This window comes from Megascapheus bottae, chromosome 17, assembly GCF_031878675.1.
Source record: "Megascapheus bottae isolate mThoBot1 chromosome 17, mThoBot2.hap1, whole genome shotgun sequence".
NCBI lineage: Eukaryota > Metazoa > Chordata > Mammalia > Rodentia > Geomyidae > Megascapheus > Megascapheus bottae.
This window is the reverse complement of record NC_143525.1, coordinates 11482220-11506611: the sequence shown is the minus strand read 5'-3', so window position 1 is coordinate 11506611 and position 24392 is coordinate 11482220. Positions and strand designations below refer to the sequence as shown.

The 24392-nt window shown below is 58.1% G+C and overlaps 2 protein-coding genes across 11 annotated transcripts; both read left to right on the top strand.

The window, feature by feature from the left end:
- Positions 1-107: 107 nt before the first annotated feature.
- On the top strand, positions 108-22932 carry Kdm6b (lysine demethylase 6B). Of its 10 annotated transcripts, none has more exons than XM_090349637.1 (24): positions 108-176; positions 7271-7384; positions 12197-12316; positions 12585-12729; positions 12822-12960; positions 13154-13252; positions 13347-13566; positions 13669-13761; positions 13843-14004; positions 14088-14276; positions 15080-15439; positions 15539-17793; positions 17897-18023; positions 18146-18251; positions 19213-19418; positions 19516-19580; positions 19664-19738; positions 19827-19975; positions 20102-20216; positions 20310-20497; positions 20652-20793; positions 21087-21213; positions 21316-21486; positions 21578-22932. In XM_090349637.1, the coding sequence occupies exons 5-24, from the start codon at positions 12827-12829 to the stop codon at positions 21599-21601; spliced, it is 5007 nt and encodes a 1668-aa protein (XP_090205763.1). In that variant the 5' UTR covers positions 108-176; positions 7271-7384; positions 12197-12316; positions 12585-12729; positions 12822-12826; the 3' UTR covers positions 21602-22932. The 10 variants fall into 10 exon arrangements, with proteins under 10 accessions (XP_090205763.1, XP_090205769.1, XP_090205759.1 ...); XM_090349643.1 differs by lacking the exon at positions 108-176 and adding an exon at positions 453-567 and having other exon boundaries at positions 19667-19738; XM_090349633.1 differs by lacking the exon at positions 108-176 and adding an exon at positions 453-567.
- A 214-nt stretch (positions 22933-23146) lies between these two features.
- On the top strand, positions 23147-24131 carry Tmem88 (transmembrane protein 88). Its single transcript, XM_090349644.1, has 2 exons — positions 23147-23406; positions 23539-24131. Exons 1-2 carry the CDS (start codon positions 23197-23199, stop codon positions 23806-23808), a joined length of 480 nt encoding a protein of 159 aa, XP_090205770.1. The 5' UTR covers positions 23147-23196; the 3' UTR covers positions 23809-24131.
- The last annotated feature ends 261 nt before the right edge of the window (positions 24132-24392 follow it).

Here is a 24392-nt window from a genome sequence, read left to right as displayed (position 1 = left end):
TTCTGAGAATAGAACTACTGGTGAGCTATCTCCACAAGAGAAGCTAAAGAAAGAAAGAGAGGGAAGGGTGGGGAAGAGAGAGAGACAGGGACAGAGAGATACAGAGACAGAGAGTGAGTTCAGCGGCCTGGAAAGGAGGGGCGTGGCCTTGAACCAGAGGACGGAAGGACTTCCAGGTGTGGCTAAATCTCTGGGCAGGGCTTAGGGGGCGGGGCTTACTTTGGAAGAGCGCGGGATCCAAATAGAATAGGAGTTTGTCAGGCAAAGGTCGGGGCTGGACCCCCATATATCGCACCCCGCAACCTGGCACCCGGTGTGCCGGCCGGCCGGCCGGCGCCGCGCCCGCCGAGGGCGAGGCGGAGCCTGGGCGAGGGCTCCCGCGCGGGGAGGGCGGGGCCGCGGGAGGGGGCGGGGCCGGGAGCGGCAGGGGTGCCCGTGTTTGTGTTGGAAAATCCAACTGCGCCACGGGGCGGAGCGGCCCCCCCAGCCCTCGCCTGGGGGAGGGGGGGCCCGCCCGACCCCCAGGAGACCCTGGGGAGCCTGAATACCTGGGACCCCCAGAACCAGGTAACGGGCCGCCGCAAGGGCGTGGAGAAGAGGGAAACCATCCTTGCGCTGGGGGAAGGGACGTCCGAGTGGCAGGAGGGACTCGGGATGGGCTGGGGTTAGCCGCTCGGGTCTCGGGGAGAGGCACTGGAGGACTAGGGCGTGAAGCATCCGTGTACCCCAAAGACAGGAGAGGAGTGGAAGACGACCTGGCTTCCAGCTAGAGGCTCCAGAGGATTCTAGAATCTAGAGGGGCCTGACAGGACTCCCAGTCTCCTTTGGGCTGACATTTCCCTCCCCGACACCAGGGCGGAGCGCAGCCGAAGCGCAGAACTAAATAAAGGGCAGTGTGCAGACAGGTCAGTGCCACGGCCCACTGGAGTCAGACGTGACCAGAGTGTGCCTCTACTCCTCGGGCCACTTAAGAGTCTCCCTCTAGTTCTTCCTTAACAAGGACGGGCAGCCTCGGCTTCCCCACAAGGAGCCCCGAGAGCGCCGGCGGTAGCCCTTCCCCCTCGTCCCACTGGATTCCACCTTTCGGGCGCCCTCTCGTCCTCCTCACCGGTCCTGCTCCCACTCTTCCCGTCCCGGGTTCCCTGGCCTTGGCGCGGGTTGGGGCCCTCAGTGGTGCTGAACCTTTGCGGCGTAGCCACGAGATGGCGAGGATGAGACGCGTGCGTGCCCGGCAGCCGAGGGGCCCTCGCGGGTGGGGAGCGGGGCGGGGGGCGGTGACCACAGTCAAGGCCCCGGCCCCGGTCTGACGGAAAGGTGGCCTGGTGCCCCCATTTCGCTTCCTGTCATCCTGACCCACTCACAGGAACTTGTGGGCTGGAGGACGAAAGGCAAAGCGTGGGGAGGTGACGAGGGTCTCTGGCGCCGTCTCTCCCGCCCGGGGAGTGTGGGGGGAACGCGGGTGGGTTACTAGGCAACGCGGATCGGCTTCCTGTCAGCGGTGGCTTGTGGCTGGGTCTTGAGATGGGGGGGAGCTGGAGACTGCGGGGAAAGCTGAGAACTGAACGCCTAGTTCCCGGACACCAGAACCTTTAGAGGAAGGCGAGGGTGGTGGCGAGCCGAGGCACCACGGAAAGGGACTCCGAGGTCGCCCGGAGGCGGCTCCCGGCTCAGCTCGCCGCGCCACCCGCGGGTTGCTTGCCCTGTTGCCAGAGTAACAGCCCAGCGAGAGTCTGGAGCTGGATTCCCAAACTCCATCTGCCCAATCTGCGGCGACGGACGTTACTGACGTCAGAGCCATGGCAACCAATGGGAAGCGGGCATTTTAGGGTGACGGGAAGGGGGCGCGGGAGGCGGAGGGAGGGAGGCGGCGGCTGCCCGGGACCCGCACGTGCACTCCCACACGCTCGCCGGCGCCCCCTCCCACCTCCGCACGCGCCCCCTGCGCCTGCGCGGCGAGCCCGGCGCGTTCCGGCCCCGACGCTGCCATCCGCGCCCTGGCGTAGTTCACGGCCGTGTTCCTCATCCCCCAAGGGCCCAAACGCCGGGATCTGTCTTCGATCTTTATAGCCAGCAGTCGATTGAGGCCCGGCCTCAAGTGGGAGGGCCGGCTACCTGTTCCGGCCGCCCTCTCCACCAGCGCCCTCCCCACGCGCTCCCAGGTGAGCTGGGCGGAGCTGTGGCTTCCGGTCCCGCGTGCTCGGCGGCTGCCCTCCCGGCTCCGGGTAGAGGTGGCTTCCCCTAGACAAAGAGAGGGGCGCCCAGCACTCCCCACCCCCCCAGCCTTCCCCCGCCAGGGCCGGCCACAGTTGCTGTGAAGCCCTGGGCGACCCGGGTGACTCCCCGGTGTAGTCGCTCGAATCCCTGCTCTTCGACGTGCAATCAAACCCTCCCGTCCCCAAGGTTCCCTCCTCCGTCGCCCTGGCGCTCCTCGCACCGCCCAGGCTCCTTTCGGGCTATCTGTCCCCGTCTCCACTCGTCCTTCTCTTTCTCCGAGTTATATAACTCTTCCTTCACGGCGTGTCCTGATTTCAACTCCACAGACTCCGCCCTGGAACCGAGCGGGAGGGGCGGGAGAGTTGGGGACCCAGACAGATTCCGGCTGGCTGCCAGCTGGGGCACGGGGGACCCCGCCGACAGACGGATCCCTGCGGGAGCTTGCACCCCGTCCCCCACTCCCCATCAGAGTTCTCGCCCTGGAAAGAAGGCAAAGTATCTCTGAAGGGCGTGTCGGGAGTCCCGACTGGAAAGTGGGTTGGGAGGTCAGGGCTGGAGGCAGGAAGTGACAGACGAGCAGCCAGAGTCCCTAGGATTCGAGTCCTACTCGGGCTAAAGGAGAAAAGAGCAGGACGCCTGGGTTTCCCCTTAGGTCGCCTTTTCGAGTTCCCAGAATTCCTAAAGCTACTCCACAGGAAGCTCAGTCAGCGGCCCCCCTGGCCCCGCAGGAGTCAAAGGTCCGTGTTAAAGGTGGCCCGGGATGATGTCACCCGTGCACGTGCCCCGGGACGGTTGCCAGGCAATGAGGCCTACCCCCTGCACTCCCTCCCACCCCTGCCCCGAGTCCAGGTCCAGTCCCGCGCCGTCTCTTTCCTGTCTCCCGTCCCTCCGTCTTCGCTTCCTGCAGGTGGGAAACCCCGGACTGGAGTTTGTGAGGGGGAGGGGCGCGGGTGCAGTGTGGCTGGAGGACTTTGCCCCTTCGCTGGGCTCGGCGGACACTGGGTCACTTTTCCCGAGATTGGCACCGAAGAACTTCCCTTCCAACCCCCCCTTCCCTTGGACAGGCCTTCCAGAAATCTTTTTACTATCTCACCTGCTGCCTAGCCTAGTGTCATATTGCCCCTTCTCCATCTTGAGTTGAAGTGGGAGTGGTTGCATCCAGACAGCTGCCCCTGAAGAGTTGTGTGTGTGTGTGAGTGGGGTGTGTGTGTGTGTGAGTGGATACACAGCCGCTCACGTTGGTTAGCCACTGACTTACTCCCCTCCCCAAACTGAAGACAAGGGTCAAGAAACTGTATTACGCTGAAAAGTCAAGGTTTTGATTCTGTGTAGGTAGGTGGATCATTTTCTGGCTTTGCTCCCTTGGGGGAGAGACTCAGTGATATAGCTATGGCTTCACTCAGTGAGTGAAGTCCTGGAGTTGGAGCTGGTGTTGGGATGTATTTTCATGTGCCTTAGAGTTTAGGCTGTCAGGCCAGACCTGGATTCTAATCCCAGCCTGTCATTCAGTGGCTTGGGATTTTGAAAGGTCAAAGCCTCTTAGAGCTTCATATTTTTATTCTGAGAATTTTTAATATTTAAAACCTACCTTCAAGGTAGATGGGAGGGGAAAAGTAAGATAATTTATGTAAAGCCCTTAACATGGTGCCTGGTACAGAATGAATATTTGAATGAATACATGTTATTAAATACTGCTTGTTAAATGATATTATATTTTTTTCTTTTACTATAGTCAGTAGGCCTGCTCCAAATGAGCCATGACCTTAGGAGTTGGTTAGGGAGGAGTGGAGAGTTTGTGTTAATTTGGGGTGTGTGAGGTGGTGGTGGTGAGGATTAGCTTGGACTGCTTTGTACACTTTATTTGATGAGGACTTTAGTCCGATTTGTATTGCTTTCTTTAGTATTATTTTTCCCCCTCTTGGAGATGAAATAACTAGGACTATCCCTTTGGCTGTGAAAATAATCGTGTTGAGGTTTGTGATTTTGAAGCAAGACCCCAATCCCTTCCCATGTAGTTCTGCCGAGCCTTTCATTTTGCGAAGGGTCTAAATAGTTTCCCAGGCGGGGACCAGGCTAGGATAAGGGGTGTGTAAAAGATTGGGGTGGGTGGGTAGGTGGAGAGAGAAGGGGCTGGAGGAGAGGGTAGTTAAAGGAAGAGACCGGAAGGGAGGAGGAGGGAGCCTGCTAGTGGGGAGGGAGGGAGGGGAGGAGGAGGTGGAGGAGGAGGAGGAGGAGGAGGAGGAGGAGGGAGGGAGGGAGGGAGGGAGGGGGTTGGGGAGAGCCTGCTACAGTTCTTTGTTTGACTCCGGGACTCAGGGACGGGGAGGAGGAGGAGGGAGGGAGGCAGAGGCTGCAGGCGCCGGGGCAGGCCCAGGAGGCAGAGGAGGGACCGTCTCCCCCGCCCCCCAGCCCCCACTCCCCCCCCTGCTGCTTTCCCCCCTCCCTACCCGGACTCTGGGGGCACCGCCGGGGGACAGACACCCAGCAGGTAACCCCAGCCTGGCTTGCCCTCCCCCCCTCTGAATTTCCTCCTTACTCTCCCGGATGACCCCTTTCCGCTTTTCCGTCCTCCCTGTTTCCCCCAGTCCTGTCTTTTCCCCTAGTCCTTCCTTGTTCCATCTCCCCCAGTTAGGCTTGTCGCCCGCTGGCTATGCCACCCGCCGCCTCCTGCAGCCAGACTCCTTCTCCCGAACCCCAAAGCCTGTGTGCCTCAGGTCTGCCCAAGACATCTTTTTGGGGCGCCGTCTTGCTCCGAAATCTTTCCCTCTCTGCCCAGTCCCCTGGGGTGTGGAGGGAGGTGGGAGTCCCTGTCGTTTTCATGTTCCCCCCCCAGAGCCCCCCAACACCTGGCCCCCCTTCTCCTAGCCGTCTCTAAGGGTGGGGAGAGAACCGGAATTTGGGGGGCCCTCTGGAGGGGCAGAGGGCTGTATTGCTGGGGAGAGGGGCCGTGAATGTGGGTGGGAGAGGGAGTGGGATAGGTTAGAGACCTGCTGCCTCTCTGTTGTCCCTTTAAATGGCCCTCACATTTGGGGGACTCGTGGGGAGAGGACAGCCGCTGCCTGGGGGGCTGGGCCCTTAGTTTGTCCACACCAACGGGTGGTAATGATTTAAAGGGACAGCCTCAGTGTGGCCGCTGCCACCCTGTGCTGGCAGGAGGGGGAGCCGGCAGGCCATGATTGGGACGGCTTGGGTAGTGACTAGGGCATCTGAGGCTGAAGCTGAGTGTGTTGCCAGGCAGGCATGTGGGTCTGGTACAGTGCTGTGGCTGGGAAGGTGCAGGGAGGAGTGACAGCTTTCCTGGAGGCCACTCACACTGGGCTTTCTCCAGAACTCCACCTTGGGTCCTTTGACTTCTTGCCAACAATCCTTGAGTCCAAACTATGGAGTCTGTTGGCCACCAGGTGGGGGCCACCAACAAATCTGCAGGTCATCAGTTTTGACATGGACATTTCGGAGAAGGCCCTTCAGCTTCCCCTTTTGTTGTTTGGGTCTGTGCACCCGAAAGCCCAGCTCCTCCCCTCCCAACTCCCCCTCCCCGACCACATGCCCCCCTTCCCCCTTACACACACACACACACACACACACACACACACACACACGCACACACACACGCGCGCGCACACACACACACACCAGCTGTTGGACAGATGAATTACAGCCTTCTGCTTGGGGCCAGGGCTGGTGAGGGATTAAAGCTATGGGGTTGGCCCTTTAAATGGCTGTTGGCCCCTCCCCCACCCTGGAGGCGAGACACCCCTTGCTTACCCCTCAGATCCCCTCAGCTGCCCCACACACCTCCTCTTCCTTCCGCTCTCCCAGGGCTAGACCCTCTCCAGCACTGCCACCCCCCTCCCCTCCAACTATCACACAAATGCTATCAACTGTAACTTATGCTGTCTAGTCCTTCATTCTACCTTCTCTGTCCTGGAAGGTTCAGCCTCAAGCACCTTTCTCAGCAGAAAGGCTGTGCCGCTGACCACTACTCTGGTCAGGTGAGGGGCCTTGCTTGGGTCAGAAATAACACCTCCCTGGGGGCAGTGTCATCAGCAGCTACCGAAGCTTGCAGCACATTGCATCACGGAGGCTGGGGGCCAGAGGCCTGAATCTCTGGGGCTAGGGAAAAGATGGGGGAAAGAAGGCCAGGGAATGGAGAGATTAGTGTGGAAGCTTAGGTGTCTGAGTTTGTTAGGGGCTGAGAACTGGGACCAGAGTTCCAGTTCTGGAAGCAGAAAACATAGGTCCCTGAGGAGTGAGTTTTGAGGTCAGGGTTGACTGAAGCCTGACCTCTGGATGGACACTTGACTCCTCACTGTAGACTTACATTAAAATACATAGCTCTTTGTCTGAGTATTAGGAGGAGAGGGAATGGGCCTCTGTCACCTCCTTTGGCCACCCAGAGGAAGGAGGTGATGGGGAAACAGGATGTAGCATTGGGGGTGGACAGGAGAGGGGCTTACAGCAGAGGCCACTTCCAGGCCCAGAGTCTCCTTACTTATAGAGGAGGAAGGCTCCTCCCTGTTGAGCCCGTTCATCTTGTCTGGCCACCTGTGCTGCTAGCCAGGACCTGCCTGCATCTGCCTAGGGGAAGAGGAGGGGGCAGAGTCCAAGGGGTGGAGTTGACTGTCTGGTGTCTTGATAAGGTTGGAGTGGAACCTCTGGGTTTGAGGAAGCCAAACTGAAAGGCTTAAGGCCTGAATATCCTAGGACTGGGGCTGAAGCTAGCTTAGGTATGAGTGGGGTGGGGGTTTAGGGGATGCTAGGGCTACTCTGGTGGGTGGGAGTTTTAGCAGTCAGAGGATCCAATCAGAACAGGGATCATGGGTTGGTTTCCAACTAGACTTAGATGCTATAGCCTACCCTTTACCTCCTGATCTAGGCTGTCTCCTGAGGGGAAGCTTGGAAGGACCACTTTGAGAATGGCTTGTTCTGGTTGCTATAGAAACAGACTGTCTCATTTGACCACTAGGTTTCTCTTCAATAAGAGGAAAGGGAGGGAACACAGGGAAATCCTCCAGCCAGGGAGACCCCCACCTCTGACTCTCTTTTATTCTTTCAGGTTCCCCCCAGACATCATGGCAGCTCTCTAGCACTACCCACCTCACAGCAGTCTGCTGCAGTCCACCACTGGGGCTCTGGTTCTGATGAGACTGTGCACACCAAACTCCATTTGGTAAGTCTAGTTCTCAAATGCTCCCTTCCTACAAAGCCTAACTCTGTACCTCTTGTTTGAAAATGTTTGGTATGAGATGAATTATGCCCTTTATTCGGAATGGTCCAGCCTTCTGAGTTTCCTCCATCATGAAATGGTTGAGTGGTTTAACACTTTCTTTTGGATTGTGGAGCCTCCCTCCCCCTTCCCCAATAAATGGTTAAGCCCTGTACTTCACCAGTTTCTCTATAGCCACACACACACACACACACACACACACACACACACGTAAAATCATTTACCCCACACTCTCAGTGTTACAACTCAATTGCTGATGGAAGAAGCTATAGAATTTGTAAGTTGAAAGTAGATGTAAGATTCCCTGAAGGAATTTCTTCTTGGGAAGGAAAGGGCTTTGCTTCTTTAAAAATGTTGAATAGCTTGGCTTATGAAGGATGTTTGGAAATTAATGTGGGGAGATTCTAGAGATCATTACCACAGCAGCTCACTGTTGCCATGGCAATCTTAGCATCTCACCTTTCCTCCTAGATCCCTGTCTGACCTATTCTCTCCTTATGTACTATAGCTTTTGTTCTACATACCCCATCTTATTCCTCTTCTGCTTCCCTCCAGCCTTATATTAGCTTTCTGCCTGATGCCTTACTACGTTCCCCTTTCTACCATTCTTTTAGTGTGAAGGAAAGCATCATCTCTAAGCTAGTGTGTGTGTGTGTGTGTGTGTGTGTGTGTATCTTTCTGTTAATCATCTAGTTCCTTGATTGGGACTATTTTCTATGTATTTCTCACTGTTTGGTATGATGGTTTGCACATTGGGGTGCCTCTGTGGATTTGTGTTGAATGAGTGTTAGCTAAATGAGCTTCATTGCCAAGAAACCTACAGCTTCTGCTACACAGCCTCCTACCCACACCTCTAGAGGACATGAGACAATGTGTATGGTAACAGGGGATAGAGCAGGGCAGAAGACTGCTTAGGAGATAGGGAGGCTTCAAGGATAAAACTGAGGGAGAATAGGACAGAGGTGGTATACAAGAGTGGGACTATGGCTCTGGAAAAAACCCAGCTGTTCCCCTTGTAGAAAATGTCTTTGGTGGGTTACCTAACCTTCCTGGGCCTCAATTTCCTCATCTGCAAAATGAGGTAATCAAAGTACTTCCTATATCAGTTTTTAAAGAAGGGGGGAACTCCATGTAACATGCTTTACAAAAAAGTAGCTTGCGTCTGATATTCACTAAATGCTAGCCGTTGTTATAATGGGAGCTTCAGGGAATTGTGAAGATATGCAAACGTGTTGAGGGATGGGACAGAATGTGATTTGCAGAAAGACAGATCCTCAAATTGGCTAAACTGAAGAATCACTGATCCAACAAAACATTAGGATTGAGGGAACTGAGGAGTCGGCGGGGTCAGCTGGCTCCAGTGTTTCTGACTTTGTTCAAGAACATGAAGGCAAACACAGAAGGGCATGTGCAGAGACACACGTGATCACCCCAGTGATGCAGAGGCAGATCCAGACAAAAGACCAAGACAAGAGCCAGGCAGACACACAGTCAGACAGCCCCGCAGAATTAGGTAGACACAGGCTCCGAGGGAGACAAGATGAGCCGATACGCAGGTGCACACGGTGTGGAGCGAGACACCGGGACCCACACACAGCCGACCTTGTCAGACTGACTGGTGAACACAGGGCCCAGTCAGAAGCAGACACAAGGCCCACAGTGACACACAGCGGGCCGAGGCCAGCACTGTCACTCCTCAGTGGGGGGCCCGAGGGGGGTGGGGGGGAGGGAGGGCTGGGGAAGGGAATCCCGGGCGGGCAGCCTGCCCGGGTGGCTGAGTCACAGCCCAGGCGCAGCCGGGGCCCTCCCTCCGCCTCCCCTTCTCCCAGGTAAGAAGCGAGCCTGTGACTCCTCGCTTTTACCGGCAGGCTGGGGACCGGCTGGGCGCGCCGAGCCCGCCCCAGCTCCGGGCCTGCGCGGCGTGTGTTCTAACCGCCGGCTCCGGGCGGCCCCAAACCCCCGCGGCAGGGTCTGGTCTCTGGCCGTCGAGCGTGCGCGCGCAGTCGGCCTCTTCCCACGCGCCGGCGCGGCGCAGGCCTCCTCGGCCTCAAGCCCAGAGAGAGTTAAGTAGGTGTGATTGATGGAGGGGGTCTTTCTAGTGGCTCAAGGGGAAGGCGGAAGGGGGGCCACGGAGGGAGGGGACCCGGCGGCGGCGGCGGCGGCGGCCGAAGTCTCCGAGTCTGGAGCCCGGATGGAGGGGGTGGAGCCGAGCTTTGCCGGGAGTGCCCGGATGGGGAGGGCGTGGCCTCGGCGGGAGCGGAGTTAACCCCTTCGGAGCGGTTGGGTCTCAGGATTGTGGGTCGGGTTCCGAGAGGCTGGGAGAGCTGCCCCAGAAATGGGTCGCCCTCACAGCCTGCCTCTGGCCGCGTGCGTCTACCTCCAGTCTGTCCTCGAGGCGTCTGTGGGTGTTTGTCTTTGTGCCCGTCCGTGGTGGTCCCCTCCCCTTGGTTAGTATGGATACCGGAGTCGGGGCGGGTATTCCTGCCCCGAGCCAGAGTGGAGGTGAGAGTGGACCGCCGGCGGGCGACCGCGACGGCGGTGGCGGCGCAGGTGTGACCGCGGCGGGGCCGCCCCGGCCCGGGGAGGGCCGTGCTGGGGAGACGAGAGGGGAAATTCCGCGGGACGGCGGTGAGCCGTGTGTGGGCTGAGGAGTTGTGTCTGCCACTGACTCTGTCTGTGAGAGTCGAGGGAGGCGGGGGCTGAGTCAGTGGGAACAAGGGAAGGTTTTCTGGGTGACTCATTCACCCCCACCTCTCAAGCCTGAATCAGATCCTGAAGAGGCTTTGTTCGTGGGTCGAGTTGAGGAGTCAGGCGCTTGCTCCCTGGTGGGGACAAGGGTCCGAGGTGGCCGGGAGAGTGGATGTTTAGTACACAGGAAGTTTGTTTGTGTCCTCGAGCGCTCTGTATTCCTGGGTGCCGGAATGTGTGTGTGTGTGGGGGGGAGGCGGTTGAGATAAAGGTTGAAGATCAGAGGGCTGGACGGACGGAACTCACTAGTTTAGGGAAAGCTGAGTCAGTTCCCCGTGGGAAAGGGGAAATGGCAGAAGGGAAGTGTCATCATAGCAGAAAGGGAAGCTGCATTTCCTGGTAACTGGCAGCGCCCTGGACACACTTCCCTAAGCAGGGTTCCACCGTCCTTACATCTGGTGCCCTAGATCCTCTTTGCCCCTCTGGTCTCTGGATCCCGCAGGATTTGGCCCTGGGGCACCTAGCCCGAGGTTTACTTGACCTCGGTGGAGGGCTGTGCTGCCCCAGAGCCTGGTCACTGTCAGGCAGGTGTGCGGAGTTCTGACAGTTCTCCACGTGAACTGCCGAGGGGGTCGGCGGTGGAGCCCACCTGACCTCGGGGGAGTGGCTTGCCGGGACCTGCGGGGCCCAAGGGCTTTCACACAGATAGACGCTGCTTCCCTGCAGGAGACTTGTTTTAATCAGAAACTTCTTCTGCCCTTGTGGGCTGGGTGGAAATTTCCCCACAACGCAGACATTTTAGCGAAGGCGAACTTTCCTGCCGCCCCCAGCCCCACGCCACACGCTCTCCCCCGGCTTCCTGCCTGGCACCAGCTCCAGCTGGAGCCCTGGCCCCGCCCCCGAGGCTTTGTACTCTCACTCTCCTCTCGCTGCTCTTTGTACTCTAGCCTCTAAATGGACTGATCTCGGGATTACAGCCCTACCTGCGGGGAAGGGGCGGGGGTAATAAGCATGGGGACGTCTTGGATTAGGTAGGCGAGAAGGAAGAGCTCGGGTTAAAGGGAGGGGATCGTCGTGTCTACTGTAGATCGAGCCAGCACCAACTGGGAAAAGGCTTGGGGTTGAGTGTAAGGGGGTGGGGGGGGGAAGGCGTGAAGGAGGAAGTGAAACGGGTTTTGGGTTCTTTAAGGAGTAGGCGGCGAGAGTGGGACAAGGGTGATGTCACTGCCTGTCGGGCCCCGCCTTCCCTCCCGAAGGACCCCCCCCTCACACACACACTCAGGCACACTTACACACCGCTTCCGCTGCGCAAGTAGCCACGTCACGGGCAACCCCCGAAATCCCCCCCTCCCTTGGGGGGCGGGGGCCACGTGGGCCGTGGGGATCCGCGTGGCCCCGTCAGGGAAAGGGCATAGAGGATACCGGAGCCACGCGAGAGGGGCCACTCGGGACCGCAGCGCACAACTTCTTAGAAGTTGGAGGACTACGGGGGAAGAAGGGCTGGTTTAGAGGGTCGGTGGGTATTGAAGAGCAGAGTGCCAGGGGAAGTGGAAGAGCTGGGTTTGAGGATGGGGATGTGACCATGGTTTGTGAGGGGTCAAGCTTTGGGGGTGGAGCACATAGCGGCCACCGACCTGTTTTTGGTGCTGGTTTGGTCGCTGGAGTTGCTGTGGTTGGTTATACCTGGGCAGTTTTTAAAGGGGCGCTAGGTGAGGTGTCTTTTCGGCATCTGTCTGCCCACCGTCGGACCTGCGTTGTTCTGACAAGGAATGCGACTTGAGCGGTCTGGCTAGGACCACTGGCGGTTCTGTGGGCGCGTGGGGCTTGGCTGCAGGCCGACCAGCCAGCCCAGTGTGCGATTCATCCCTCTCTGGGGCCTTGGTAGGCAGACCTTGTTTGCCACTCTAGTCCGCTGGCAAGACCGATCTGAGATGGGGACCCTAAGTGGGAGCTTCGGGGTCACACCGGGGTCACCCCCAGGCGAGAGCTCGTCTGACCGGCTCCACTGCCCCTCCTCCCAAGGCTGCTGCCTGCTGGGCTAACCTTGTTCCTATTGGTTCGGGCCAGGCTGTTACTGAGGCGGAGACACGGGTGATGATTGGCTTTCTGGGGAGAGAGGAAGTCCTGTGATTGGCCGGATCTCTGGAGCTCGCTGACGCAGTGAGGGGACGCTCCCACGGAGGCTGGGTAAGCACTGCTGCGGCCTTATGGGTCCGCGCCCAGGGCTCCAGACTAGATACCTGTCATAGAGCCCCAGTGGTGCTCATAGTACAGTCCCCTGTACTGTACCAGCTTCCTGCCACCCTGCTCGTCTGGGCCTCTAGGAGTTACTAAGGCCAGTGGGCCTCCCCTCAGACTTTTTAGCACAAACGGTAGACCTGTGGGAGCCTCAGCTGAGCCTCTGGGTCCTGTTTCTGCTGGCGACTCATTGTACTCCTTTTTCTTCCCTCTGTAGAATTGGCTGTGAAAGGCTAGGGACTGTCATCTGGGAACAGTGGGCACACATTTGTTAGAGCAGCTGGAGTGGGACCATCATCCCAGAGCGCTGGGGCAGGGGGCTGTGCCCGATCTCCAGGGCTCCTGGGGCCACTGCTGACCTGGTAAGGGGAAGACGGAGGTTGGGCTGGCTGAGTGTACATGGGCGCTCTGGTTCTGTCTCTAGTAAGAGCACAATTTCTTATCCCTGACTTAGGCTGGATGCATCGGGCAGTAGACCCTCCAGGGGCCCGCGCTGCTCGGGAAGCCTTTGCTCTTGGGGGTTTGAGCTGTGCTGGGGCTTGGAGCTCCTGCCCACCCCATCCTCCTCGTAGCGCATGGCTGCCTGGAAGCAGGTGAGAAACTGGGCTAGGCACTTACCTTCCCATATTCTGCCCTCCCCTGCTTGTGGCATTCTCCATAGGTTTCGGCCATCTCATAGGCCTCAGGAGCATCTTCATCCACTTTTATTATTCCTTTAATTTCTTCCTTCCTAGAGGGCGGGATTTTTTCTTCTTGCTGTACATAACGGGTTTTTTCTCTCTCCAGATGTTCAGCCAGCATTGGGCAGCACCCACTCCCTGCTCCTTTACCCCCTTCACATGGCAGTAGTTCTGGGCACCCCAACAAACCATATTATGCTCCAGGGTAAGTGGGAGAGTCACAGATTTGGGGGTAATAGGTAAAATGGGGCTCTTGAGAGAGTTCCCCCAAGCCTGACCATTCCAACTCTACTCTGTAGGACACCCACCCCAAGACCCCTTCATGGGAAGCTGGAATCTCTGCATGGCTGTGTGCAGGCACTGCTCCGGGAGCCAGCCCAGCCAGGGTTGTGGGAACAGCTTGGGCAGCTGTATGAGTCAGAACATGACAGTGAGGAGGCCATCCGCTGCTATCACAGTGCCCTGCGATATGGAGGAAGCTTTGCCGAACTTGGACCCCGCATTGGTCGACTACAACAGGTAGGATTAGGCAAGCTGGCAGGGGGCAGGGTGTACTAGGCTTGTGCTTTCCGGCTTATTGTGTTCTCCACCTTATGTCTTCATCTGCCTTTTGATCCCCAGGCCCAGCTTTGGAACTTTCACGCTGGCTCCTGCCAGCACCGATCCAAGGTTCTGCCCCCACTGGAGCAAGTGTGGAACTTGCTACACCTTGAGGTGAGGAGGTGGCCAAGTGAGGTAGGGAAGAGAGCTGGGCTAGGCCTGTGCCCATGCTATTCTCTCCTTCTTTGTCCTCAGCACAAGCGAAACTATGGGGCTAAGCGAGGGGGTCCCCCGGTGAAGCGAGCTGCTGAACCCCCAGTGGTACAACCTATGCCCCCTGCAGCGCTCTCAGGCCCCTCTGGAGAGGAGGGCCTCAGTCCTGGAGGCAAGCGCAGGAGAGGCTGCAGCTCTGAACAGGTATGACTAGAGGCGCAATAGGTAGAGAGAGGGGTGTAAACCTCGGGCAAGGAATGAGGTTTTCATACCCTCTCCTCTTCCAGACTGGCCTTCCCCCAGGGCTGCCACTCCCTCCACCACCATTGCCACCGCCGCCACCACCGCCGCCACCACCCCTGCCTGGCTTGGCTACCAGTCCCCCATTTCAGTTGACCAAGCCAGGACTGTGGAATAGCCTGCATGGCGATGCCTGGGGCCCCGAGCGCAAGGGTTCAGCACCCCCAGAGCGCCAGGTAAGTCCCATCTCTCCATTGTGCATTGCCCTTTATTGTTGGTACTGGGTTTGAACTCGGGGCTTGGGCTCTGTCCCTTAGGTTTTTTTTGCTCAAGGCTGGCACTTTACTACTTGAGTTATAGCTCCACTTGTGTCTTTTTGGTGGTTAAATGAAGATGAGAGTCTAATGGATTTTCCTGCCCAGACTCACTTCAAAACTCCTCAGATCGCCTCCGCCTCCTCCGACTAGACAGGATTTCAGGAGTGAGCCACTGGCGTCCAGCACTGCCTTTCGTTTTTTATTTGGTTTTTTTTGGTAGTACTGGAGTTTGAGCTGGGTCCTCATATTGACTAATAAACAGGTGCTCTGCCACTTGAGCAACTGTCAGCCCCTCTTTATAGTTGGCTGTTTTTGCGATAGGGTCTCACTTTATGTGTCTGGTGTCAGCCTGGACTTCCATCCTGTTTGTGTTTCCCCTATAGATGATTGGCTTGTGCTACCATGATGCATGCCCAACCATTCACTGGTTGAAATGGAGTCTCAAAACTTTTATACATAGACTGATTTTGAACCTGATCTTAGTCTTCTAAGTAGCTAGGATTGTAGGCAGGAGCCACTGTGCACCAGAACCTTTTATTGTTTTGAGATAGGGTTTCCTAACCAAACTTTGCCTGGGCTGGCTTTAAGCTCTTGATCTCTTGCCTCAAGCGCCTGAGCTGGGATTACAGGCATGCGCACAATGTCTGGCTTACTTGTCAACTTTTAACTCTGAGCTCTGTGCCTCCTGTTCCTCACCTTGTGTTCTCATTTCCTTCCCATAGGAACAGCGGCACCCGCTGCCTCACCCCTATCCATACCCAGCTCCAGCCTACACCACGCATCCCCCCAGCCACCGGCTGCTCCCAGCCACTCCCCCCGGCCTGGGCCCCCGCCTCCCAGGAGCAGAGAGCCATGGCTGCCTGCCTACCACCCGTCCCCCCGGAAGTGACCTTAGAGAGAGCAGAGTTCAGAGGTCGCGGATGGACTCCAGTGTTTCACCAGCAGCAACTACCACCTGCGTGCCTTATGCCCCTTCCCGGCCCCCTGGCCTCCCCGGCACCACATCCACCACCACCAGCAGCAGTAGCAGCAGCAGCAGCAGCAGCACCGGACTCCGGGGCATGGAGCCAAGCCCAGGCATTGTGAGTGATGACCTTGAGTGGAGGCTAGGGTGGTGATACGGCTTGGAGCTTCTCTGAGGCACCAGAGCAGCATTCTTACTACTCCATTCTACCTTGCAGCCTGGCGCCGACCATTACCAAACTCCTGCACTGGAGGTCTCTCCTCACCAGGGCCGCCTGGGGCCCTTGGCACACAGCAGTCGGAAACCATTCTTTGGGGCTCCTGCTGCCACTCCCCACCTGTCCCTGCCACCTGGGCCCCCACCATCCCCCCCACCCCCCTGTCCTCGCCTCTTACGTCCACCTCCACCCCCTTCCTGGATGAAGGGCCCGGCCTGCCGGGCAGCGCGAGAGGATGGAGAGATCTTAGAGGAACTCTTCTTTGGGGCTGAAGGGCCCTCCCGTCCTCCTCCTCCTCCTCCCCCTCCTCCTCCCCCTCCCCCTCCCCCTCCTCCCCCACCCCTTCCCCATCGCGAGGGCTTCTTGGGGCCTCGGGCTCCCCGCTTTTCTGTGGGCACTCAGGATTCGCACACCCCTCCCACTCCCCCAGCCACCAGCAGCAGCAGCAACAACAGCAGCCACAGCAGGAGTCCCACTGGGCCTGTGACCTTCCCCCCACCTCCCTATCTAGCCAGAAGTATGGACCCCCTTCCCCGGCCACCTAGCCCTACACTAAGCCCCCAGGACCCACCTCTCCCACCTCTGACTCTTGCCCTTCCTCCAGCACCTCCCTCCTCTTGCCACCAAAATACCTCAGGAAGTTTCAGGCGCTCGGAGAGCCCCCAGCCCAGGGTCTCCTTCCCAAAGACCCCCGAGGTGGGGCCGGGGCCACCCCCAGGCTCCCTGAGTAAAGCCCCCCAGCCTGTGCCGCCTGGTGTTGGGGAGCTGCCTGCCCGAGGCGCTCGACTCTTTGATTTTCCCCCAACCCCACTGGAGGACCAGTTTGAGGAGCCAGCTGAATTTAAGATCCTACCCGATGGGCTGGCAAACATCATGAAGATGCTGGATGAGTCCATTCGCAAGGAGGAGGAGCAGCAGCAGCAGGAGGCGGGAGTGGCCCCCCCACCCCCGCCCCCGCTGAAGGAGCCCTTTGCATCCCTGCAGCCTCCATTCCCCAGTGATACCACCCCAACCACCACCACCACTGCTGCTGCCACTGCTGCCGCTGCCGCCGCCGCCACCACCGCCGCCACCACCACCACCACCACTACCACCCAGGAAGAGGAGAAGAAGCCACCACCAGCCCTGCCGCCACCACCGCCTCTAGCCAAGTTTCCCCCACCCCTACAGCCACAGCCACCCCCTCCACCTCCACCAGCCAGTTCGGCCAGCCTGCTCAAATCCTTGGCCTCCGTGCTGGAGGGACAAAAGTACTGTTACCGGGGAACTGGAGCAGCTGTTTCCACCCGGCCTGGGCCCTCGCCCACCACTCAGTATTCCCCTGGCCCCCCATCAGGTGCTACCACCCCACCACTCACTTCAGTTCCCCCTAACACCCAGGGCTCCCCACAGCCCTCTGCTTCCTCGTCATCTCAGTTCTCTACCTCAGGCGGGCCCTGGGCCCAGCAGCTCAGGGCAGGTGAAGAGCCAGCCCTCGGCCCCTCGACCCCCGCCCAGCTGTCCCCACCTCTGCCACCACCCCCTGCTCGCTCTGAGTCTGAGGTGCTAGAAGAGATCAGTCGGGCTTGTGAGACCCTTGTAGAGCGGGTGGGCCGGAGTACAGTGGAGCCAGCCGATCTGGTGGATCCAGTCGACCCAGTGGACAGTGGGACTGAACGCCTGCTGCCTCCTGTGCTGGCCAAGGAGGAGAGTGGTGGGGTGGCAGCCGGGCCAGGCAGCAGCAAGCGGCGGCAGAAGGAGCAGCAGAAGGAACACAAGGAGCACCGGCGGCACAGGCGTGCCTGCAAGGACAGTGTGGGCCGCAGGCCCCGCGAGGGTCGGGCCAAGACCAAGACCAAGGCCCCCAAGGAGAAGAGCCGCAGGGTGCTGGGGAACTTGGACCTGCAGAGTGAGGAGATCCAGGGGCGAGAGAAGGCCCGGCCTGATCTAGGTGGGACCTCCAAGGTCAAGCAACCCACAGCTGCAGCCCCCACATCTGCTCCTGTACCTCCTGCCCAGCCCTCCGCCCCATCAGCCCCTGTGCCTGGGAAGAAAGCTCGGGAAGAGGCTCCGGGGCCCCCAGGTGTCAGCCGGGCCGACATGCTCAAGCTGCGCTCCCTCAGTGAAGGGCCCCCGAAAGAGCTGAAGATCCGCCTCATTAAGGTAGAGAGTGGTGACAAGGAGACTTTCATCGCCTCTGAGGTGGAGGAGCGGCGGCTGCGCATGGCAGACCTCACCATTAGCCACTGCGCAGCTGATGTCGTGCGGGCCAGCAAGTGAGTGGGGCCTCACCCCCGAGGCTTCCCCATGTGGCCCTAGAGTAGGCCCCTCCCCAGAGCGTCTGTGTGTATTCTCATCCCGCTCGCTCTCCTCCCACAGGAATGCCAAGGTGAAAGGAAAGTTTCGAGAGTCCTACCTTTCCCCTGCTCAGTCTGTGAAACCGAAGATCAACACTGAGGAGAAGCTGCCCCGGGAGAAACTCAACCCCCCAACACCCAGCATCTATGTATGTGTGCCCTATGTCCTCAAAGTCACCCCTCCAAGAGGGTATTGGGCAGTGTTGGGGTGGTTGGGGTGGTCATGCCTAGAACAAAGCTCTGATCCCAACCTCTGCTGGTCATCTCTCAGCTGGAGAGTAAACGAGATGCCTTCTCGCCAGTGCTGCTACAGTTCTGCACAGACCCTAGAAATCCTATCACCGTCATCCGGGGCCTGGCAGGCTCCCTGCGGCTCAGTGAGTATTAAGGGCAGAAAGTACAGGAGGGCTTTAAAGATCTTAGGGGCCGGGAGTTTGGCCTAGTGGTTAAAGTGCTTGCCTAGCATGCATGAAGACCCAGGTTCGATTCCTCGGTACCACATGTAGAAAAAAGCCGGAAGTGGTGCTGAGGCTCAAGTGGTATAGCTCTAGCCTTGAGAAAGTCCAAGGACAGTGCTCAAGCCCTGAGCTCAAGCCCAGGACTGGCAAAAAAAAAAAAAAAAAAAAAAAAAGATCTGGGGTGGGGGACCCTTGGAGAACCCCTGCACTTGAAGACCTGGGGTGGTGGCTGTAACAAGCTCACAGAGTCACACAGAGGCTATGGTTGAGGAATGTTTCAAGTGTGAGGCAGCTAGCCTCCGGCTTTTCTCTTATCTGTTTTGTCTGTCCCTAGCAGTGGGCAGATGGGATGGAGATGTATTTCAAGGCCTGGTTAGTCATTTCTTGTTTGGTGATTAAGGATGAAAAGAATACAATTTGTAGATAGTCTCCAAGTCCCACAAGTTGGGCCTTTCTCTTTTTCAACCTTTCATTTTGCAAACTTTCAGACACTACAAATCTATGGAAACTATATTTTAAAAAATGTGAAGGTCAGTCTTATTTCCTTTATACCCATATGTGCTCCTGTCCTGAGTTGCTTAAAGCACATTTCAGTCTTGGTCTTTAATTGGATCCAATGATAACTTAAGGGTGTCATCCATTGAGTTCTCGAAGTGTGTATATGGCCACACCTGAGGCCTGATTGAAGGGCCGAGGCCTGGAGCAGCTGGAGGAGAACCCAGAGCACGCCTGCCTTCCCAACCCCACATGGGGCTGCAGTTCCTGCCCATTTGCCTGGGTAGAGTTCTGCCAAGCCCATGTTTAGTAGGAAGGAAAATGGTGAGTTTGGGTCCTCATCCCTGGCCTTTTCCCTAACCCCCTTTCTGGCCCTCCATCACAGACTTGGGCCTCTTCTCCACCAAAACACTGGTGGAGGCGAGCGGGGAGCACACTGTGGAGGTGCGCACGCAGGTGCAACAGCCCTCGGATGAGAACTGGGACTTGACTGGCACACGACAGATCTGGCCCTGTGAGAGCTCCCGTTCCCATACCACCATTGCCAAGTACGCACAGTACCAGGCTTCCTCCTTCCAGGAGTCCCTGCAGGTGAGGGGCAACTGAGGGTGGAGGTGGTTGCTGGGATCCAGTTGCAGGAAAGGCTCCTGGAAGTCACTGACTTAGGCCTACCTACCCCTCTGAGCAGGAGGAGAAGGAGAGTGAGGATGAGGAATCAGAGGAGCCAGACAGCACCACAGGAACTCCTCCTAGGTACAGTACAGTCCAATTGTGTCCCTGTCTACTTAACTCCTTTCTCCCCCCTGCTTTTCCTAACCTGTCTGCCTCTACTTTAGCAGCAGTGCGCCAGACCCAAAGAACCATCACATCATCAAGTTCGGTACCAACATCGACCTGTCTGATGCCAAGCGGTCAGTAGGACTAGGGCAGCAAAGTCAGGACAGGAACTTAGCTAGACATTCAATTGGGGTACCCTCTGACTGGTCGTCTGTCCTGCAGATGGAAGCCCCAACTACAGGAGCTGCTGAAACTTCCTGCCTTCATGCGGGTAACATCTACTGGCAACATGCTCAGCCACGTGGGTCACACTATCCTGGGCATGAACACTGTCCAACTGTACATGAAGGTCCCTGGCAGCAGAACACCAGGTGTGCTCTTGAGCCTGCAAACCCTGTGGGGCTGGCTGTGAGAGGGAGGAGGAGCAAAGGACGGGGTTGTCTTGGAGCAGAACTTCATGTCAGGCCTGCCATGAAGTTATCTGTCTCCCTCTGCAGGCCACCAAGAGAACAACAATTTCTGCTCTGTCAACATCAATATTGGTCCAGGCGACTGTGAATGGTTTGCTGTGCACGAGCACTACTGGGAGACCATCAGCGCCTTCTGCGATCGGTACGCGTGGCCCTCTCTCTAGCCACCTCACTGCATCGTGTGCCTGATCACCAAGGGCAGAGCCCGACCCTAGTGTGATTGTCCACCCTGCAGGCATGGCGTAGACTACTTGACTGGTTCCTGGTGGCCAATCCTGGATGACCTCTACGCCTCCAATATTCCCGTGTACCGCTTTGTGCAGCGCCCTGGAGATCTGGTGTGGATCAACGCGGGGACTGTGCACTGGGTGCAGGCCACTGGATGGTGCAACAACATCGCTTGGAACGTCGGGCCTCTCACTGGTGAGAGGGTGGGGCTAGGTCCCCGTGTACTGTGCAGGGGGATGTGGGGGTGAACCCTATGGGCAGGAGACAGGTGGGCTTGGGGAATAGCAAGGGGTGAGGAGAAGTGCTCGGGCTGCTTGAGGTTCCCCTAGTGACTCCTTCTGGCCTGCAGCCTATCAGTATCAGCTGGCCCTGGAAAGATATGAGTGGAACGAGGTGAAGAACGTCAAATCCATCGTGCCCATGATTCATGTGTCGTGGAACGTGGCTCGCACAGTCAAAATCAGCGACCCAGACTTGTTCAAGATGATCAAGTGAGGACTCTGGTGGAAGCCCACCTCCACCTAATGCGTTCACTGTCTTGTTCTGACTATCCCTGTTCTCTCGGTGCCTTTTATTTTCCAATGATCAAAATAGAAAAAACAAACACTTGAAATCTCAGCAGACACTGGGACAACAGGACATATAATCCAAGCATGAAAAGGGAGTAAATAGGGTGGGAGTCGGGTGGACACAGGCAGGGTTAGCTGGAAAAGAAGCTCTTGCCTCACCCCAGCCCAGCCCTTGCTGGTAGCTTTTATCGACCCCCCACTCCCACTCCTTGCAGGTTCTGTCTCCTACAATCCATGAAGCACTGCCAGGTGCAGCGGGAGAGCCTGGTTCGGGCCGGGAAGAAAATCGCTTACCAGGGCCGGGTCAAGGATGAGCCTGCCTACTACTGCAACGAGTGCGACGTGAGTGTTCCCCAGTTCCAGCTCCGTCTCCCCTGCCCAGAGGTGCCCTCTGCGGCCCAGCCCTCCAGTGACCTCCAGTGACCGCGCCTCCCTTCCCGCCAGGTGGAGGTGTTCAACATCCTGTTCGTGACGAGTGAGAATGGCAGCCGCAACACGTACCTGGTGCACTGCGAGGGCTGCGCGCGGCGGCGCAGCGCGGGCCTGCAGGGCGTGGTGGTGCTGGAGCAGTACCGCACGGAGGAGCTGGCGCAGGCCTACGACGCCTTCACCTTGGTGAGGGTCCCGCGGGGGCGAGGGGCACCGCCTGGGGCGCCGGGCCGGCCTGCGGCAGGCCCGCTGACCCCCACCCGCTCTTCTCCCGCAGGCCCCGGCCAGCGCGTCGCGATGAGACCGGATGCCCCGCCCGCCCGGCCCGCAGGGCGCCGCGGGGCCACCAGCACATGCCTGGGCTGGACCTGGGTCCCGCCTCTGGCTGGGAAGGGGGTCGGGCCCGGCCCTTCCACCTTATTGGCAGCTCCCCTCACTTAATTTATTAAGAATTTTTTTAAACAAATACGAGGAAAAAAAAAGAAAAAAAAAGGGAGACGGGGAGGGGGCTGGCAGCCCCTCGCCCACCAGCGCCTCCCCTCACCGACTTTGGCCTTTCTAGCAAGAGACACAAGGACCAGGCTCCGGCGGCGCGGGGTCCATACGGGTTCCCTCGCCTGCCCGCCGCGCCCCGCGGTGCCCGCCCGCCGCTGCCGCCGCTGCCGCCGCCACCGCCCACCCGCCCGCTCGCGTGTACATAGACTTAACTGGCAGCCGAGGTTTTTAAATGAGATTCTTTCTATGGGCTTTACCCTCCCAGAACCTCCTTTTTTTTTTTTAATTTCTAATGCTAGCTGTGATCCCTGTACATGTCTGTTTATTCACTTGGTTATGATTTGTATTTTTTTGTTCCTTTTTTTTCGTTCTTGGTTTTTAATTTATAACAGTCCCACTCACCTCTATTTATTCATTTTCTTGGGAAAAACCTGACCTCCCGCACTCCCAAGCCATCCTGCCCACCCCTCGGGGACTCCTACACCCCAATGTGTGTCCGGGCCTGGCCCCCCCATCTGTCAGTCACGCCTGCCCCTTCCCCCGGCTCCGCCGGGCTCTCATGGTGCTCAGACCTGCTCCCCTCCCACACGTCCTGCACTTTTCTTGGACCAGTCCCCGACTCCCTGCCCGACCCGACCCCTCCTGAGGGTGAGCGACTCCTGTACTGTAGGGGAAGAAGTGGGAACTGAAATGGTATTTTGTAAAAAATAAATAAAATAAAAAAATTTTAAAGTTTAAAACAAAGAACTATGAGGAAAAAGAAACCCCCTCCTCCCCAGCCCCGGCCAATATTAAAAAAAACTTGGACTTTCATTCCCATTTCCCCCCTTCCTCGCTCCTGCCCTGCTTTTAAGGGGGAAAAAAATAATCCCAAACGTAATAAATCAGCCCAGGGCCAGGGCCTCACCGGGGCAAGGATACCCCGGGGTGAGTTTCTCTGGGGCTTTATTTTCATTTTCTTCGTTTTTTTCTCCCCGCTGGGGTTGCGGAGAGGTGGGGGGGTTTACAGTCCCGCCCCTTCGCACTGCACTGTCTCTCTGCCCCAGGGGCAGAGGGGTCTTCCCGACCCTACCCCAATTTTCGGTGATTTTTGTGTGAGAATATTAATATTAAAAGAATAAAAGAAAAAAATCCTGTTTTGATAACGTGCTGGTGTTGGTAGGGCTGAGTACGGGGGGAGGGCCCCTGGGCAGTGATTGATGGGACGGGAGCCCCTCCTGGGAGCCCCTCCTGGGAGGCGCCTGAGGAATGTAGGGAGCTCGGTGCGGTTCCTTAGGGTGGGGGTGCCCAATCCTGGAGCTGCATTCCAGGATGAGGGGGGTGGGGAGAGGTGGCTCGGGGGAGGGGCAGGAAAGAGGGCTATAAGGGCTGTGGCCTGGGCGGCCGACAGTCAGCCAGGCCATGGCGGACGCCTCCGGAGTGCAGAGACCGGTTCTGGGTGGAGGCCCAGAGCCCCGAGACCCCCTAGACTGCTGGGCTTGCGCCGTGCTAGTAACCGCACAGAACCTGCTGGTGGCGGCCTTCAATCTTCTCCTGCTGGTAATAGTGCTGGGGACCATCTTGCTTCCCGCTGTCACCATGCTGGGCTTCGGCTTCCTCTGCCACTCCCAGGTGAGCTTGTGTCCCGCGATATGCGCGTGGAGCAATGGGGTCCGTGGGCCCCGTTGCTCCCTAGCTGGGCTGTATCTACCCCCCTGCAGCGCGGTTCTGCTCGGTGTGAGCCTGATGCCTCTTCTCCCGCAGTTCCTGCGCTCCCAGGCGCCCCCTTGCACCGCGCACCTTCGAGACCCGGGCTTCACGGCCCTGCTGGTCACTGGATTCCTGCTCCTCGTGCCGCTCCTCGTGCTTGCCTTGGCCAGCTATCGCCGCCTCTGCCTGCGTCTCCGCCTGGCCGACTGCCTTGTACCCTACAGCCGAGCCCTCTATAGGCGCCGGGGCGCCCCACAGCCACGGCAAAGCCGGGCCTTACCAGAGTCCCAGGCCCTTCCGATACCTGGAAAGGTCTGGGTCTGAGGGAGGGACGAACCCTGTTGGCTGGGTCTGGTTGGCCTGAGGACTTGAAACTCAGAGATTCTCTGCCTTTGCCACTTCCGGTGCCCAAGCCAGGTCCTCGGAAACTCTGTGGCAAGCAACAGCATCTGCCGACCCAATGCTGGTGAAAATTCCCACGCCCCAGAAAACCTACTTTACTCTCGGTGAATCTGGACCACCTGCACATCCTTCTTCCTCCTCTCCTGACGTGACTACAACTGAACTTGTGTCCTCCTTTTCTCGTGCAGCTCTTAATATTTTTGGAGCTGAACTGACAGATCACACATTAATAAAGAATTTATAAGCCGAACGCATTCAGTGAGCAGAAAGGCGGCACGAATACCATCACCCCGGCCAGAAGCAGGAAATGAGTCCCTAAGACTACAAACGCGCAGACCAGAGCATCCTGCAGCCTCCAGGCCTTCCCTTATCGCATTAGTCCGTTCTTCCTGCTCAGACCCGAGTTCCGTCCCTGACCCCAATGTCACCTCGCCATCAATAGCGAGGAAGGAACCTTTTCGGCTCACTTTGGCTCCCCTAGGGGACAGGAGTCCGTTCTCTGACCT